An 18,846-nucleotide genomic window follows, 5' to 3' on the forward strand; every position below is an offset into this window, starting at 1 on the left:
AGCTGCAGAATGGGAGAGTCCCTGTTCCAGCATTCAGGATCTCTGCCTGTGAGCAGACACCCAGCAACCCCCCATGGGATGGGGTGAATACAGTGACACTGACGCTTCCGTGCGGCCTGACAAGAAGCAGCCATCCAGCCTTAAGCTGTTGATCTTGGATAGAAACATTAGCTTGATTAATGCCCTCTTTGCATGTGCGCTATGTGCACGGACAAGGCTCAGTGTCCGGCCGGCAGCTTGTTCTCCGCGTGCATCAAATCTGGGTATGTTGATGTAAAACCCGACTATAGCAACTCATGCATTTTTACTGATTGCTCAGGTACGGAGACCCCAACTGTACCAGGAGCATCCCATCTGCAAGCAACTAGCCCTGTGCAGGACATGAAATTATTAGATATTTGCAGGACCAACACAGAAAACAAAGAAACTAAAGTCAGGGTGTAATCTACCATGAGGGTTCAGCTTTAAGATATGGATATGGGATGGAAGAGGATAGTTACATGAATAAAACCATATCTTTTCAGTCTTTGGTCTGCCAAATAGCACAATAAAAGTCAATAAAAGAGACTTGCACATACATGTTCTTCCTGATGGCTGGATGTTCCCCATCTCGGGGTTTTTCAAGGTACTTCTGTAGCTGCTTGGAGCCGCTCAAGCAGCTGCCCCGGTTGCCTTTGCAGGGGTTTGTGCACGTGTGTCTGGTTGTGTTTGTGCTCGGCTGCGTGGTGCCTGTAACCGTAGTTTATTACTCCTCGGCGTTCAAAGGTTAAACAAGATCCCGGAGCCGGCGAGCGCTCCGTGTTTACGGCTGCGGGTCCTGTGACCTGGCGGAGAGGGCTCCACGTGTGCCCAAAGCTCCCACCTGCCCTGGCTCCTTTATTGACACCCTCCTGCCGCAAAATATAGCTCCGTGCCCTGTGCTGGGACGCGGTTCAGGCCCCAGACAAACGTATTTGCGCCGTGCTGTGATTAATGCCTGCGCTCACATGCTCTGCTGCAGCGCGGCCCTGGTTTGGGCTGTTCCCTGGTGTCGCGTCCAAGTCGGGCGCTCGAGGCTCCCGGCGTGTTGGTCCCCGCGCAGGCACCTGCTTGCGGAGCAGGAGCCCGTTACCCTCGTGGGTCCTGCTGCCTGCACCCCACTGCAGCCTCCCCAAGCCCCTTCTCCTGTGGATGAACACGGGGGCTTGCACAGAACTGGGGGCTGTGCCTGGGGTCCGCTAAAAGCGGGATGTGGAAGGGAGCAGTGGGAGCTGGAGCGCTAATCTGCCTAACGCGTCGCCCCGAGGCAGCGCCAGGCCTGGTACTTCAATCTTTATGGCAACGCAAAGGGATTCAAATGCCTTTTATTAGTGCAAAGCTGCATATATGAACCTACTTGAGATTTCCTACTTCTGCTTTTCTAAAGTCTGAAAGAGAAAAAAAAGAAGCTGGGATATTTGTGTCCTTGTTTGGTCTCTCGGCATATGGAGGTGGAGTGCCAGATTGTATTAATCCAGGGCTAATTCATTTACAGATCTATTATCCATATGTTATGGGTAGCCGCTTTAAGGGGACGGCTTGCAGTTAAGCACCACGTTTGTGGTTTGCAGTTTGTAAGGGCTTGCTTTTGTAATGGGAGTTGCATGTAAGAATTTTGACATCTGTCTGGACAGTATCTTTAATGCATTTAGTCCTAAGGGCTCGATTCAAGTATTGTGCAAGTTATTAATTAGAGTGGAACAGCAGTTCTGGGTTTGTTTTTCTGTCTATGAACGTGTGGTATGTGTTACTATCCAGGACGAGGTTCTTGCCAGTCTCCTGACCTCTGGAAGCATCACATTACCCTGTTTCTCTAACGTCCTGATTTTTCCATGGCTTCTTGCAGCTGATTTTATTTCTGTTCAACTCAATGATTCTTTTTTTTTTTTTTTTCCTCTTGGCACTGCAGCAAGCTGGCACTGCATTTTTTTTTATTATTATTCTTATTTTTTACAGCTGTGAAGAGCCCTTACCAGAGCTGCGCTCTTGGCTATACAAGATGACATTGCTTAAATTAATGCAACTGAGCCACATTCTAGCAAAACTTGCAGAATCACAAATTCCGCCTGTTGTCCTTTTCCTTCCGAACCCCTGACGTGGCCGAGGCGGTTCAGGCGCGCGCACTGCTGGGTGCTCCAGTCTCACACCTGAAGCACTTGCCCTCACGGCACGGGTTTGCTTTTTGACTTCTAGGGTTTGAGAGCTGTTTGGTTCTGACCCTCTTTGCAAGTTACGCTTCGCAGGTAGGAAGAAGCTTTTGGGTGAAGGTGGGCACTGGAGCAGCACCGTTCCACCCGCCCGATCGTGGCTGCATCACAGGTGCCCCGGCCTGGTTTCTGTGGCGGGTAGGTCGCTGGGGAGCCGCGTGCTCCGCTCCCACGCAGGCCGCCGCGCTCCCGCTGCGTTTCCACTCCCAGGACGGCTGCTGAGCCCATCGTGCTCGTGTGTCCTCGCTGCGGGGCCTTCCCCGGCCCTAGGGAAGCGGCGCTGCTGCCAGGGCTTCTCCCTTGCTTCCCCATGCTCCGCTTCATGCGTTGGAGCAGGCGGATCTGGAAGGTGCAAGCGCTGGCCTTGCTGGGGGTGTTCCCGCCCGCAGCCCCCGGGCGGGCTCTTGTGCGTGTTTTGGGGAGCTCCCCGTGTCCCTGCGCTCCCGCCGCGGCTCCTCGGGCAGCTCCTGCCCGCAAAGGGGTCGGCGCGGGGGGCCCAACCGCGCGGGGGGCCCTCCCTGCCCGGGGGCGCCGCTCGCCACGTGCGCGCGGGCCGGGGGCGGCGCAGCGGGGCCGGCACCGGGGCCGGGCCGGGCCGGGCCCGCCCCGCGGCCGGGCCGCTCCTGCGCAGTGCGCCGGGGCCGCGGGCAGAGCGGCGGCTCCCGCGGCCGTGGCGGCGGCGGCGGAGCCCCGCGATGATCCCCTACTTCTCCGACAACGCCGTCATCTCGCAGGGCGCCATCGCGCAGCTGTGAGTACCGCCCGCGGGCCGCCCCGCGCCCCGTTTCGTCCCATCCCGTCCCGCTCGCAGCCGCCGCGGGCTCATTTCTAATTTTCTTCCCGAAAAGATAATAATAATAATAAAGGGGGCTGGGGTCGCACTTCGCGGTTGGAGCCCCGGCCGCGTGTGCGCTGCCCTCTGCAGGGTCCGGGAGGGACGGGGCCGCGCTCGGCCCTTGCCTTGGGCTCATCGCTAGGTGCCCGGCTCTTCTCTTCTCTTCTCTTCTCTTCTCTTCTCTTCTCTTCTCTTCTCTTCTCTTCTCTTCTCTTCTCTTCTCTTCTCTTCTCTTCTCTTCTTCTTCTCTTCTCTTCTTCTTCTCTTCTCTTCTCCCCTTTTTAATACTTCCTCTTCTTTTCCCTGCTTTTCCTTTTTTCTTCCCTTTTTTCCTCGGTTTCCTTTTTTCCCTTTCTTTCCCCTTCCCCGTTTTTCTCCTTTTTTTCCTTTTCTCTCTTTTTTTTTCTCTTCCCCCCTTCTTTTCCATTTTCTTTTTCCTTTTTTTCTCTTTTTTTTTCCCCCCTCTCTTTTATCATTATTTCATTGCTGTCCCGCAGACTTGTGCAGGGGGGCAGGACTGAGACCCTTAAGCTCAGGAGGACCCGCAGGTCGCTATAGGGACATCAGCCGGTGCCAGTCGCGTAGTCTCCGTCGGCCCTGGGCAGATTGAGGGTGCAGACTGGGTGTCGCTGCCTCCCTGGCTAAGCTGCTTGGAAAATCGGCCTCCCCAGCTGCCCCGAGCCCTTTGAAATGCAGATACAAATCATCATTTAATTTGTACACAATTAAGGGTGACTCTCTGAGTTGTTGTGGGGTTTGGGGAGAGGATTAAGGAGGGAAATGGCTGCTATGGGGTGGCAGATAAAGCTTCCAGGGAGGTAGGCGCTGCGGTCTAGACGTGCTTGATATTGCTTTAAAGCAGCCAACTGCTGCTTTATCTCCTGGAAGCATCATGAAAGGCTTAAAGATAGTAGGATAAAATGCTGGTCCCACCTGAAATTGCATTCGCGTCCCAAGTCTCCGGCTAGGGATTGAACTGCCTTGTGTTTAGGAGACTTTTAATAGGTGGAAGCAGGTCCTGAGACTCCGCTGCGCCTTTTTTATTTTTTGGAGCACAAGCAATCACTGCTGTGTTTGTTAATCTGGTTAGTTAAGTCTCTCTGAGCCTTTCATACTCAACCCAAAATGCTTGTAATTAGTCTCTTTTTCTTTTGCTCCGTGTTGCCCGTAACCATTGCAGCTTCCCCGGGGCCGGCACTGAGGGAGGTTTGACAGCGACACACCTGCGGGGTCCTGGTGCACAGGAACGTCCCGTGGAACAGCAGGAATTCTGGAATCGGGCACAAAACCCAACCTACTCCAGACTGGAGCACTTCCTTATAGAGCAGAATGACTCTTTTAAGGCTGCATTAGGTAACCAGGTGGCAATTTCGGTGCTTTATAGGTGTTTGTTCCAAGTGCGCTGCTCAAACACTCACCCAGCAGTTGAGGCCGCACGGACGGGGATCAAAGGGAAGGGAGAGTGTCCGGCCCCGCCGCCTCCGATCCCTTCCAGCCTGCAGCGCTGCGTCCCGCAGTAGTTTAAAATTGCCACTTGCTTGGAAGAACCACCCTTTCCTTCTCTGGAGGGAGAGATAACTGTGTTATCAGAGGAGCTTATGCTCTCCTTCGCCTCCTGGAAGGCAAGATTAATAAGCGCGAGAGTGACAGCGCTGTTGGCCTGCGCAGGAGCGTTCGCACAAGGCTCAGCGCCCGATTAATATTTCCATAGCCTCCTTAATCAGGACAGTGTTGTGCCTTTCATGCTGGCACAGCAAGGAGCTGCTTTAAAATATACGCTCCCAAATGCAAGCTCACAAGGGCTGGTGAATGTTGGATGTCCTTATTTTGTGTGGGCAAGACCCAAAAATCCAGACTTTGTTGTTTTGCTGTGCTGAAAAATTGTTCTTTGTGGAACAGAAAGGGCACTGGTGACCCAAATGTTATCAGTAACTTCTGTTTCAGTGTATTCTTTAGTAGATGTATTTGACTAATCAGCTCTGACTTTCAGACATCAGCAGAAATTGCTCTTGTGTTGACACTTTTAGTCAGTAATGCAGTCAGCTGCTCTGGGTTAATTCATTTCAGTTTCACAAGGATTCAAATCAATTTCTGAGAGACTTCTGTTTATCAAAGTGCTCAAAATTGGTAGTTGTAACTTGTGTGATGGAGTCCTGCTATTGTCACCGAACCTAGCAGGGCTTGTGCTGGTTTGCAAGCCTCATTTTTGTGGGATACAAAGTTCACTGCAGCCTACTCAACTCCATAGGAGCTGATGGGAAGATAAGAAAACTGTAAAACTTAAGGCAGTCTGTAAATACTGCAGAATTTCTAGCAGCAGAAGCTTGTAGGAATGGCCGTGGATCGCTTCCTCGCTTCCTGCCTGCAATCGCTTCCTCTTTCCTCTGCCAAGTTGGAGGGATCTCATTCATTGTCGGTGCCCCTGAAGTGTTTTTTCCGTGGCCCTGACATAATGCAGCTCCTCGCTGCCAGATTCCCCGGTCGCTTCCCTTCCGCTTTATCTCGGCAGCGGAGGAGGAGGATCCCGTGCTCCGGGCGCTCGCTTGGCCCTTGGGAAGACCCAGCGCTCACTCCATGCTGCGTCCCGGGCAAGGCCCCGCGTGGATCCCCAGCCTTGCTACCCAAACCCAGAGCGAGTCCCTTCGCTTCAGGGTTGTCCACACTGTGTTTTTCCTGGACCTTTTTGTGTCTAAATGTTTTTGCGTCTGCCCCATTCTGCAGAGCAGGGACGAGTCGCTCCCTCGGCTCGTGCTGAGCACACGTTAGGGCACTCCAGGCCCTTTCACTACTTTATTCCCCAAGACATTGGGAGTTCAATGAATCTAAAAATATGAATATGCATGCTACTTTCTGCAGTTCTTTTGCTTCATACCACTGGTTTCTGTTATAAAATGCTATCTTTGAGAATATGAATGTAGAACTTAAGAGAGGAAAAGCAGCAGATGGGATCAATAGTTTCTTCAGGGTGTCATGGGTGCATCTTGGAACTCTTCTAAACAAAAGCCAGAAGTAAAACCTGTGATTTAAGCAGCATTATTTTCAGCAAAGGGTTGAAGATAGGCACAAGGTGTTCTTGCAGAGTGAACCTTGCAGCTTGTTGTGCTCTCACATGAGGGACTTTCTCGTAAGTGACAGCCCTTTTTCGTTAGAGGGTGAGAAAACAGCATTTCACAGAGAGAGAGGAAGTTGTGACTGGGCAGATGAGCACAAACACTACCCGAAATTGCATCACCAGCCCATTCAGGCCAGGGTGTCTTCAGGTCTGCTCTATGGTTTGACCCTTGTCCCTGCTGTGTAACGTTGTCTCCTAAACCACATGCCCGGGGTCTTCATGCCAGAAAATGCCATGACAATCCAACATGAAGTTATTCCATGTGCCAGGAGGGAGGTTAGCTGAGTGCGTCATCGTGGCTGGGAGAGCTGCTTGCTTGGTTATTCCTTGCATGGGAAAACTTGCAATGCTCCCAATGCTCCTGGAGCTGAAAAGCCTTGGAGATGGGAGCGGGGCCTTCCCGGGAGCGTGGAGCCCCGGCTCATGACGCCTTCCTGTTGACAGAGCAGAGCTGCCCTTTTTTTCTCTCATCTTCCTCATTTCTTCACTGGTCCCGATAACACCAACACAACACGTAAAAGGCATCTTGCCACCAAGCAATTATTATATATATAAATACCTCAAGGGAGGGAGTGCAGAGGACGGGGATGGTCTCTTTTCAGTGGTGGCCACTGATAGGACTAGAGGAAATGGCCGGAAACTGAAACATCAAAAATTCCATAGGAACTTAAGGAAAAATTTCTTAACAGTGAGGGTGACAGAGCACTGGAACAGGCTGCCCAGAGAGGTTGTAGAGTCTCCTTCTCTGGAGATCTTCAAAACCCGCTTGGATGCAGTCCTGTGCCATGTGCTCTAGGTGACCCTGCGTGTGCAGGGGGGTTGGACTGGATGATCTCTAGAGGTCCCTTCCAACCCTAAGCATTCTATGATTCTATGATTCTATTCTATGATTAAAAACGCCGTGCAAATAATCTGTGGCAATTGGGAGCAAAAGCAACGCACATGCGTGCTGCAGAGTTGATCATTAACTGAATGAGGGCTGTGTTGTTCCTAACTCCTTTTCCTGTTTGGCTTTTCCTTTTATTCCCCAGGAAGTTGGGGGTATTTGTCTCACTGATCCTTCCTGCTGGGGACTTGGAAGAGGGACAGAGATGCTTATCGGATATAGCATCAAAAATGAGCAGCAAACTGGTGTTTTGAGGAGAAAACGCCCACAATTGGGTGCCCAGGTTGTGCTTTAAAGAGCTGCGAGTGGCAGAGGTGGCCTCTCGGGCTCTGCCTTTCTCAAGGCTTCTGCCGACATCCCTGTCTCTGGAATTGCTGGCGATTCCCTAGGGCTGCAGAGCTGGAGGACCTGAGTGCAGGAGATGATCCGCAGGAAAGGTGCCTTTGGGGCTGCTGAATAGTTGGGCTGCCTGGGATTTTTTTTGATGAACTCTGTTCCCGTGCACCTTCAGCAGGGAGCCTGTGGCTACAATACTGCCGTGCTGGGTTTTGAACAGCTTCAGGCCAACTTCCTCTGCATACTGCTTTTAACTCGTGTTTGTGGGGTCAGAGAGTTGAAAACTCAGTATCCTGCTCTGCGATGGGCTCTGAAGAGCTGTTGTCTCCTCTGCATCGCTCTGCCAAGCGGCATTTAAGTTATTGGCCTGTATGGGCTTAAAACTAGTTCAGCACATGCTTTTTCCACCTTGTAAAGTGTACAGAGCAAATCTGAAACTCGAGTTTCCAGGGCTGTTTTGTAGCTGCTAGCTGAAGAGTTTCTTTCCGCGGAGGCGGGGGGTGAAATGCGTTGCTAGCCTTAATTTTGAGTGTTTGTGCGTTTGCCGAAGCAGCCAAAAGACAACTCAGTGTCCGTGTGTCGGAGCTTTAATGCAGCCACTCGGAGAGTAGCCGGAGGCTGGAGGTGGTGGCTCCGCAGGCGCCTGTTGCTGCTGGGCAGGATTAACCGCGTGTTTTGGGATGGAGGACACGGAACAACCGCACACGGAACAACCTGCAGCCAAGGAGCGCTGGGAAAAGCAGCACCTGTATGGGGGGAACTGCAAAATTCAGCCGTGCCCTGGGGTTTCTCTAAGGCTGGAGGTGGTGAACTGAGCCCATGAGATCTCCCTGCAGGGGCTGCGCTTTTTGGTAATGGGCAGCTTTTCAAATTCGGGCATTTTTAGGTGTATTAAGGCCGCAGTGGTTCAGTGCATTTTCCTGTTTATCCCGTGCTTATCTGACCCCCCAGCAACATTGTACTCAACCCTTTAGGGACTTTTGGTTTATTTATAATAAGCCATTTAAGAAGTGTGCTTTTTCTCAAAACACTTTTGTTACAAATAGAGCAAATCCAGGGAGTGCAGACCCATAACCTAGTTAGTTGTTTCTTTTAAACAAATGATCTTTGTCACTGTGAAGTCCCCAAGTCCTTAGTTGTTCGCAGGCTCCCACAATGGCTTAATGAGCTCCATATTGTCCCATCAGCGGGCGCTTGCTGCTGTCTTTAATCTCAATAGCTCCTTGCTTCTGGGTTTTGTTTACACACTGCTAAACTTGAGGCTTTTTATTGCAAAGGCGGGGATTAATTACATGGGAATTTTGCAGGGTGGCTCCTACAGAGTCACTGGGACAAATTGGACAAATCGAAGTGGGTCCCGCGCTGTCCCAGCTTGTCCCGGTGTGCGGGTGGACACTCCTGCCCTTGCAGAGGACTGTTGAGATGAGTTGAGCATTGATTTACTGCTTGCACATCGGGCACAGGTGGCTGCAGAGCATCTGCCCCGCGTTTGCAACACCCCGTGTTTAGAAACCGCCCTGTTATCGTGTTCGATGGGCTCGGCTGCATCTCCCTTCCCCTATTTCTTTCTTTCAGAGTTGGGAAAACGGATTTGCTCATCCGAGCTGCTCGTCACCGCGCAGACCCGCGGTGGGTCTTATGAGGGACAACAGGCTGCTGGGGAGCGCGTTGCTGTCAGGTTTTGGCTGGGCTGAGCTCAGCTCGCAGGGCCCGTGGGCCGGCGCGGGGCACGAGGCCAAGCGCCCGCGGGCGTCTCGGGGCTGCCCGGGCAGATGGGCCTGGAGGAGGCTCTTTCGATTAGCAGATGAGAAATGACCTTGGGGAGAGGAAACTTCGTTTGCACAAAGTTACAGAGAGAGGACAGAGGTGAAACTGTTCCCAAATACTAAGATTTTGCAAGGTTTGTTAAACTGGCTGCTCCGTTAAAATAAACCCAGTGTTTCAGGAATTAGCCCAAGTGTGGTGATTTATGAAGAGATTGTCATTGACTTTTTTTTTGCCTTTGTTTTTCTTTTTCCTTTTTGTTTCTTTTTTTTTTTTTTTTTTTTCCTTTTTGCTCTTACGAAGAGGTGGAGACATCCCAAAGCGGAAAGCAGAGCGGCTGCCTCCATTCGCGTCTCCCGAAGGCTGGCGGCCGGTCAGTCTAAATAAAAACAAGTAACTCGTCAGCGCCGTCGCTGGCTCCCCCATTAGGGATGGGGAAGTCGTGGGGAAGCGAAGCCAGGGTAGTGATGAGCCTTGCAAACAGGCGGGTCGAGCACGGGCCGAGCATCGCCCCAGCGCTGGGTTAGCAGCGTGGGGCTCCGTGCACCTCTGCACGGTAGCTCCGTGTTGCCCCAGGGGCCATCGACGGCTTCCAGGCTGCACTTTGGAGTGTGGGGGCTCTTTGGGGGGGAATGGGGACAAGAGGGTGGCCTGTCACCAATGCTCGGCACAAACCTGTGCCAAACCTTGGCGTGGTTGCAGTGATGCTGTCTCCCGTGTCCTGTGTTTCTCCTAGTGCATCGCAGAGTGTTTCATAAGAGTCTCTCTAGCTTCAAATTAAGAAAAAACTTAAAAGCCTTTTTTTTTTTTTTGGAAAGAAAAAGAGTCCTTTAGGAAAAAGAGCCCCACCTTTTTTATTATTAAAAAAAAACTATTTAAGAGCCCTTTTCCTAAAGCACACCATGTCCCTGCTAGAGACTCTCTGTGCTGGTGGGGCGCAGCGGTGGTTGGTTTTCCAGTGATCCCTCTGCTTTTAAGGGTGGTTTTTAAGCAGGCTTGTGTGTTTTTAGGAAATATGATGACCTGAGTTAAGAACTGCTGAAAACTGGCTGCCAAACTGCCCAAAGTGCTAATTCTGATAAATTTAGCACCTGAATTTCACAGGGATAAACACATCTGGAATCCCTACAGCTTGGAGCTCAAACGCCCTTGTAAAATAAAACTTTAAGTGTTTCCTATGTGCGACCGAGTCAGCTAAACCTTGCAGGGCTCTTTCTTGAGTTAGAAGCTCCCTCAAATGTATTTGCAAGTTAAGTGCTGACGTCTGCCTGGGCCGAGAGGCACAGTAAGGTACCAAAAGTGTAAATGGACTCGAGGCTGTGCTGAGGAATTACAGAACCTTCCAAATGATCCGCATTGCCGGGTTTCCCTTTATTCACTCTTTTTAGTAGGCAGATGTCCTGAGGTTCAAATGGTTCCAGTGTTACTGCTTTTATTTAAAGTTCCTGAGTATAAAAGGCCGGCAAAGCTTAGGAGGGAGCTGTGGTTCTCCCATGTATTGCTTGGAGCTCTCCCTCTTGCCTCCTGCCCCTGGAGCAGCCGTATTCGACACCCTGCAGCCTCTCTTCTTCTGCTTAAAATGATCTGTGGTGAGTGATTAATGGAAATTATTCCAGGGATAAAGGGCTCCCAGTAAGCTGATCGCTATTCAGGCAGCCGAAAGAAAAGTCAGTCGTCTCCAGGAGAACTTGCTTCGTCGGTAGGGAAGGAGTCACGTTGGAGGGTGATGCTGAGCCTGCGTTTTGAAGTGCTTCACAATTCTATCTCCTGATCTGATTTGGAGAGCTTTTCCTGATGTCTCTGAAGACCGACTGTCACTTACGCCAGCAAAATACCGGAGCGGTGTTGAATATACTGGAGCTTTAAGTATGTACCTGTGTATTAACTGTGGTGTTGTCTGGGATGAAAGGAAGGCACAAAATCCATGGATGTGTCAACTCTGAAGTGTTTCTGATTCTGTCTCTTTGATGTTTTGTCTCTGCTAATTAATTCAAACTTCAAGATACTGTTTTCAGCCTTGTTAAAGTTCGTTTCCCTTAACGGTGGCTCTGCTGCTCCATAAAATGAAGTGGCCAAACGTTTACAAAGCCGCGATTACCTCCCGGGCCGACCCGGGAGGGAAGAGATGGGACCCGGCTCTGGGCCCGGTACGCGGAGGGAGAAGCTCTTGAGAGGAGGCGAGTGGAAGTTCCCTCCAAATGTTCCCTGCCCTCTCGCCCTCCTGGCTACCCAGAACTGCTCCCTTTGCTAATCCAAAGGGATGGCAAGTTTTGTGCTCCTGCTGCAGCCTGTCGTGCAGGGATCGAATAGCCCTCGTGCATGCGAAGAATGCAGTGCTAGTATGAGGAAAATTAGAAGTGCTGAGTGCTGCAGAAGTTAAAATACTGAGCAAAGAGCTTCCTTCTATTTTACGAGTCAGATGGAACAGCCTCTTGATGTTTTTTGATGCTTTTGGTAAACAAGCATCTGCTTCTCTTTAGCACAGAGGAAGGGCTTATTATTCAGCATTGATTCCTTTGTGCGGAGACAGGCTGATCCCTGTTTTGACGTTCTATTTACAGGGCTCCGTTAATGTATTTACTAAGTATAGGCCGCAAGGCTGTGATTAGAGCCAGGCTGCTTCCACAACACGAGTGCTCCATCCTGTCCCCGCTCCCGGCCCCGCGGCCGCCTGTGCTGCTTCTCCTTGCTCTCCATCCCTGCCTCTCGTGTTGGCACATGTTGAGGTGCTGTCACGTTGAGGGGGAAGGTGGCGAGGGCACCGCAGAGTCCCAAGGCCTCTCTGTGCCCACCCTGGCCATGGGCAGCGCTGGTGCCAGCTTCCTCCGTAGCCCCAGAGCCTCCCCAAACCCACGGCTGATTTCCCATCTTATCCTTTCCCACATCCAGGTTCGCACTGGGGGTTCTTGCAGCTCTTGGTGAGGGCTGCCCATTCCACACGACCGTGACGGAGCTGCGGCCGTTTCCAAGCCTGCAAGGCTGGGTTTGTGTCCGGCAGGATCAGGGGCTGTTCAGGCTGGCATTGGGAATGGCATGGGCTGGTACTGGGATGCTCCAAGGTCCTCGCCGAGATCCTCCCGTCCGCAGTGAGGTCCTGGCGGTGGTTCAGGCCGGTCAGTGGTCTCCTTCCATCTTGGAAGTGCGGGGCATACTTGGTCTAAATATAGATGCTCTCGGACTCGGCTGATACAGGGACAGTATGTTGACCTCAGCATGTCTCGTTCGACTTCTGTTACAGTAATACTCACCACCACGGGCTCCTTTTCATGGAGCGTGGCAGGAGCTGCCGCTCAGGCCAAACATGGTCACGTCTGCGCAGCTCTCACCCACCCAACTGCGTGTGCAGAGAGACCCGAGTCAAAACCCGTTGTAAAATACCCCGTGTACAGCGGGAGAGACCTCTCATGCTTGGTGCTTGTTAACGCGCTGCCCAGGGCCACGAGAGCCCTTGGTTGTGGTTTGGAAGGAGAGGTTCTGTGTACAACAGAGGGGACTGTGGAGCGAGGATGGCTGAGCTGGCATCTGCTGTGCGGGAGAAGCAAGAGACGTGTCGAGCAGGGTTGCCCTTTCCAAAGTTAACTAATAGAGCGGCTAATAGGAAAGCTATGCCTTTTCCTTTGTTTACTGATGTGATGGATCTGAGTGGAGTTTTCTCATGTTGATAGAAGTGCTATTTCTGAAAGTACGTAGCCCCAACCACAAAAATTGGCTACGTTTTGCACAGAAGGAGCCATTCGGAGCGCAGCACGCGTGGCAGCAAAACTCCACGGAGCGTATCCTTGGCGCAAGTGTCCGCTCTGTGAGTCTTTACTGCTCCACCAGCATTAAATCATGGTATGAACGAGCAGCCATGGCTGTTTAAACAATATATGGCACCAGAAGAATGTCCTGTAGGGCTTTAATCTGGGAATATCTTGACTCGGAGACCCGCAAGCCTTTGGGGACTATCATGTAAAACAAATTCCCTTCACAGCCTCGCTTCCGCTCTGGATCTCTTGCTTAAAAAAATGCACTGAATCAAATTTCTTCTGTAAACATTGAGTGCCCGGGTTTCTTAATAAGCTCTCGAATTGTGTCCGCCGCCCCATTTCCAGCCCGGAACTGTCATGCCTGGGCTGCAAAAGAAGCGATTTGTGCATCCCTCCAGTGCTGATTCCAGAGCGCTCAAAAGCTTTGTTTGCACAACTTGTTTTTCTGCTGCTTTTTGTCATATTTTGCTTTCTCCCCAGATGAGTTTTCTAAAGCTGGCTCGGTGACTGACCAACAGTCAGCAAAAAACCCTTGGCTCTTTGGGACTTCCTTCGTGTTGCATAACAAGGTGGAAAGTAAATGAAATTTTTGGTTGCGTGTGAAATGGGTGCGTTTCACTGCCCGGTACCTGTTCTTGGAAACGCTCGTGGGCGGAAGCTCCGTGTCCCCTGCACCGTGGCAGGCTGTCCCCGTGAGCGTGTCCCAGAACAAGGAAGTTTGTCCCTTGCTGGGGCGCTGGCAGGAAGCGACGCAGACGGGCCCGATGTGGAGAAAAACAGAGTCTCGTGTGTTTGTGACGAATAAACCCCAGCGCTGCTGGGTGTGCACTTGAGGGGACCCCGGTGGTGGCCCTGCAGATGGGAGAGGACGTAGCTAAGCCGAGCTCAGGTCACCAGGTTGCAGACCTTGCTGTGGGTTGCGCTGCCGCTGAGCGCTCTCTCCAGCGAGCTCCACCTTGGAGCAGAGGAAGTGCCTTAGGCAGCTCCTTTCCAAAGCAGGAGCTAAAAAAAAGAAAAAAGCACAAATGCAGATGTTGCTAACCGCGCTGCAGCGGTTCCCACGCCGGCCGCGCTTCCCCCGCGCGGGCTCTTGCGCTGCAGAAGTGCAGAGCGGAACCGCGGCCCGGCCTCCCCTCACGTCTCCTGACCGAGTGCCCGGCCCGGGCGCCGGGGCCCTCGTTTTGCGCCGCGCTGGTTTCTATTTTGATATCAGAGAGGCCTGGGCTTGTCCTTGCGCGCTGCCAGCTGACCCTGCGAGCGCAAATGTCAGCGCAGGGCGCTCCGAGCTCTCCTCCCCGCTTCCTTTTCCCTGTTTGTTTGTTTGCTGCTTTATTTATTAAGTTAGTGGCGGTAATAGCAGGTACAGCCTTGCTTTGCACGGCCTGTGAACCTGCTCTGGCCTGCGCATGAGCAGACCCAGGTGCCAACAACATCCTCTAAGGAGAGGAGGCTTCAGCTGGAAGCCAAATATTGCTCTCTCTGAGGTAATTCATTAATAGTCTTATCATAAGCAATAATTAAAACCAGGCGTCTTAAACAGGCAAGGGAGAGAGCGAGGATGTTTATTGAAAAAGCGTATCTTGAAAAAGGGATAGTTAATTGCTGCCTGCTGAAAATGCAAGGAGCAAAATGATGTTTTAGACTCTCCTTGAGGAACAGTTCCCAAAACGTTCATATTGCTGTTGAGAGCCTCATTTCTTAGGGCTTGAAGGGAGCAGAGCACGGGAATGGAGAGTTCTCCTTAAAATCCTGGCCTGGGAAGAGCGTGTGCAGGAGAGCCAGCTCTGCTGAGGTCCCTGTGTGAGGGGTGGATTGATCCCAGTGCTGCCATCGGAGCAGGAGGGAGGAATGGGCAGGGAAACAGCTTGAGGTGCTGAGGAAATACGAGGCTCCTGGGGCTGGAGATCGGGAACTTTCTCGGTTCCTGCCACGTGGAGCTGAAGCTGCAATTGCTGCTCTGCCACGGTGGGTCCTGGCGCCCGCTCCCGGCTCCGGGACCTCCGGAAGAGCCGCCCACTGATGCCAACCTCTGGTTTTTAGTCTCCGCCTTAGTTCTGTGTTTTCAACCCACGGATTAAAGGAGCTTGATGTAACAGAGCCATAGCTGAGATGTGAAATGCGGAGGAGATGTTAATCGCATTAGAAGCGCTCTTCGTGCTCTCCTCCCTGTGGCGTGCTCCAGCTTCCAGCATGGGAGCGTAGGGAGGGCTCCGGAGGCAGCGTAAACCTGACCTCAAACCCTGGGAAGGAACCGGGGCGCCCAGACTCTCGGTTCCTCGCGGGCCCCGTGCGCCGCTCGCCCTGGCCGGGCGCACGTGGCCGCGGGCTGGCACCCTGCGCTCGCTTCCCCCTGCGGCGCCGGGGCTGCTGCGCGCGGCCGCTTGGGCAGCACCAGCGAGGACTTGTGCCACTTCTCACTGTCATCCCAGCCCGATTTCGGGCAGCGTTTCTGCTTTTCTGCGTTTGTTTTCGGTGCAGCTGCTGGGGAAGGGACATGTAGGATGATGCTGGCCTCTTTTCAGTGGTGGCTGCTGATAGGACTAGAGGAAACAGCCAGAAACTGAAGCATCAGAAGTTCCACAGGAACTTAAGGAAAGATTTCTTACCAGTGAGGGTGACAGAGCACTGGAACAGGCTGCCCAGAGAGGTTGTGGAGTCTCCTTCTCCGGAGATCTTCCAAACCCGCTTGGACGCAGTCCTGTGCCACGTGCTCTAGGTGACCCTGCGTGTGCAGGGGGTTGGACTAGATGATCTCGAGAGGTCCCTGCCAACCTTGGGCATTCGATGATTCTATGATTCTGTGTTCCGTGGCGGAAGCTCTTGCTGCCACCAGCCGTCCTGCCAGGCAGGTGGCCCCAGGTCCCCGGAGCTGGTCCCAGCTCCCAGTGTCCCCCACGTGGTGCCCTTTGGGAAAAGGCCCCTTTGCTCCAGGCTTGATGTGTAATGCCACCATCGCGGGCAGCAAGCGCCGCCTCGGCCCGGCAATCCACAGTGGGCTCTTTTCTCTCCTTTCTTAATGAAACAGCATCTCAGGGCCTGGCGAGTCCCCTTCCATGGGGCAGAAAGCCCATGGGTGGTGCAGGCCCATCCGCTCTTGGCCGGTGGTTTCCTTCAGCTCTGGAATTACAGCTAGCCCCCATGGAGTGAGACGGGCAAGATGTCGCATTGGCAGCAGTCAAGTTGCAGATGATTCACTTTACTGATCCTCTCGGCCCTAAACCAGTGCATTTTTCTCTTTTTGTGTCTTAAAAACGGTTTTGTGTCAGATCTGGCTGTAGGAGCTTCCCATGAGGCTCTCCAGTGACCCCAGGTATAGATGCAGACCTGGGTTTGTCCTTCATGTTTTGTCAGCTGCGGTGCTGAGCTTTGGTTTATCGTCCTGCGAGGGGAATCATCTCTTTTCTTCTTATTGGGACCTCCTATATCTCCTTCCCCTTATCTCATTCTCAGATGTAGCATCCAAAGGTAACCTGAGCCTGGAATGTTATGCTTTTGGGAGGGAACACGGCTAGAGCTATCCAGGCAGGATGGATCCAACTGGAGCAACCAAGAGGGGGTGTCAGACCAATGAATTCATTTTTTTTCATACGGTGGGACAGGGACACAAAAACCAACATCTGGAAGACTTTCAGCAGCAGTGGTATTGATTATAGCAGCTGTTTGGACTTTCCCATAAGCGTCTTAGGAAATTTCCTAAGTTTTTCTTCACGGACGTCTCCAGGCGAGGGCTTGGCTGGTGTGTTAGCAGGGAGCTGCCCTGGTTTTGCAGCTGGCTCTGAGTTCCCCACAGGTGATGTGGGGACATTGGCCTTGCCCTCGTCTACACGCTGAATGTCCCAGAACTGTGATGGGCAATGGGCAAGTGCCAGAGAAGCTGGAAGAACCTTAGGGTGAAAAAGCAAGGGAAGTAGCAGCATGTCTTACAAGTGAAGACCTGCCCGTTCTTAACCCAGCACAGGAATGCAGCAGATAAAAATACTCCAGTTTCAGGGCTTTACTCCTGTCTGGCATCAGCAATACAGGGACTTGCCTGCAGAATGCAGGTATGGAGGAGATGCTCAATGCCAGCAAGGAGCAATTCATGCCTCTGTCTCCTCTCTGGAGCGCCGTGTCCAGGCGTGCAGATCCGGACCCGGATTTGCTGTTGTGCTCCTGTCTTGCCTATGGACTCTTTTCCTCTCCATGCTGGTGACCATCTCCACACTCGTTCCTGCCTCACAGGGGCTCTGGTCCTGCCTGCTCGACCTCCCTGCTCCACAAGAACCCTCCGTTTTGCCACGTGTTGTCAGGACCCTTCATGTTGGAAATCACATTGTCTTTCAGTTCCAGCCTTAGCTGGAACTTAGCTGACTTAGTTGCTTGTCATTAATGTCCCCAAACAAGGTGCTTGGTAGCCTTGGTGAAGGTGACTCATAGGGAGGATGGACCCGATAGGAATCTCTCTAATGCTGCGGCAGGTCCCCATTTCAGGCAGGTGGCCAGCAGCAGAGAGCTGATGATAGGAGAAAGTGATGGAAGTGGGAAGACTTTTAACCTCCCAGCCCTCTAGCCACATGCTGCTTTATTTACTGAAAATAAGTTGCTAATTCAGCCTTCCGGGGAAGCCTCGGGCACAGGCTGAAGGGTTGTCAGCATCACTAGTTGCCTTTGTTGGTGGAATTAACTACATAAAAGTTGGCTGTGACTACGCGTTGTTTTTCCTCCAGTGAGCTCGAAATTTGTTTGTGGTGGATTTGTAGAGGAAAAAGGAATAGGAGGGGGTGTCTTCCGACTCCTTTGCCTTGATTTTCATGATTTTCTGCAATGCAGAGCCCTCTCTTACCCTGCGCCTTCGAGAGCGCTCCGTGTTGCTGTAGCATCCAAGCTCCAAGGAACTGTGGAGCTCGAGGGCTTGCAAAGGGTGCGTTTAGGGCCAAGATCTAGAGAGGCTCGACCAAAAATTTTGGCATGAGAAGGGTCTGAGTTTCCTGTGGGGAAACATCTGTGCTCGGTGTGCCCAGTGGCTTTCTTGTGTGTTTGTTTGGGGTTTGTTTTTAGCATAGATAAAAGTCTCTGATCCATTTTAATTTAGGAAGAGGGATTTTTTTTTTTATGGTTTTGTTAAAGCATCCACTGGAAGTTTGACATCTGCAGTAATTTTGGAAAATAATAGTCCTGGGAGACGCTTTGTCGCTGAGGAGGAGTGCTGAGGTTATGACAGACAGTGCAATCTAAACACTGGGATGTGCTACAGGCCTAAAAGGGGGGAAAAAAAAAAACATCTTTATCAGTGTGCGTTTGCTTTTCTGGAGCTCAGAGAATTTGGAATTAAGATATTTTTTTTTCCTATGCCCCCTAGGAGAATGGAGGGGTGCCCAGGAATGTGCTTGAGGTTAGGGGGGAAGCCAGATTTAACACACACTTTTGTAATTCACACAGATATAAGAACTTAATAGGCAAAACCTATTGCAGAGCAGTCAACCTCAGATCAGGAGATGGGAAGGCCACGCGCTCCGGCCGTGCCGAATCCCAGTCCGGGGTGACATTGGGGTGCTCTGTAACGTGCTGAAGTACCTGCCTGCCCGGAGCGGGTACCGGGACGGGGTCCTGGAGCAGCGGGTGGCTGTGCAGGGGGTGACGTGGTGTGTGCTGGTCCTACCTGCCTTTTGTAACTCAGCGTTTGTTCAAATATATGGAGTGGATTTTTTTCTCTCTATTATAATTTCCTTTGCCCTCAAGGAAGGGATTAATCAGCCTTAAGTAGAGCAAGGAGCTAAGAGCTTCCTGGTCCTTGTTTGCTCAAGAGTGCAGACCAGCATCTTCACCGAGTCAGGTGAGGTGCTGCCAGCGACTCTCCCATCCTCTCCCACCACTTCCAGCCACCATCCTGTTACTGTGAAATTACCGGCTTGGCTACCTCATCTGACCTGAGAAAAGCAGGAACCCTGAGCTGTGCAACA

The 18,846-nt window shown here is 52.1% G+C and overlaps 1 protein-coding gene across 2 annotated transcripts in view; it reads left to right on the forward strand.

The window, feature by feature from the left end:
- The window catches only part of SSH2 (slingshot protein phosphatase 2), an 85,437-nt gene that overhangs the window by 39,149 nt on the left and 27,442 nt on the right, over positions 1-18,846 (forward strand). Inside the window, exon 1 of one of the 2 annotated variants that reach the window (XM_088533106.1) lies at positions 2,882-2,976. The exons of the other annotated variant lie outside the window; for it this stretch is intronic. Within the exon in view, the coding sequence (XP_088389232.1) occupies positions 2,921-2,976 (56 nt within the window). The 5' untranslated portion in view covers positions 2,882-2,920. Of the gene's footprint in view, positions 1-2,881; positions 2,977-18,846 lie in introns of those variants that run through there. 2 annotated transcript variants of the gene reach the window in all.

Source organism: Tinamus guttatus, unplaced genomic scaffold (genome assembly GCF_059628265.1).
Source record: "Tinamus guttatus ecotype Peru unplaced genomic scaffold, ASM5962826v1 Tinamus_guttatus_pri_ptg000480l, whole genome shotgun sequence".
NCBI classification, from domain to species: Eukaryota; Metazoa; Chordata; class Aves; order Tinamiformes; family Tinamidae; genus Tinamus; species Tinamus guttatus.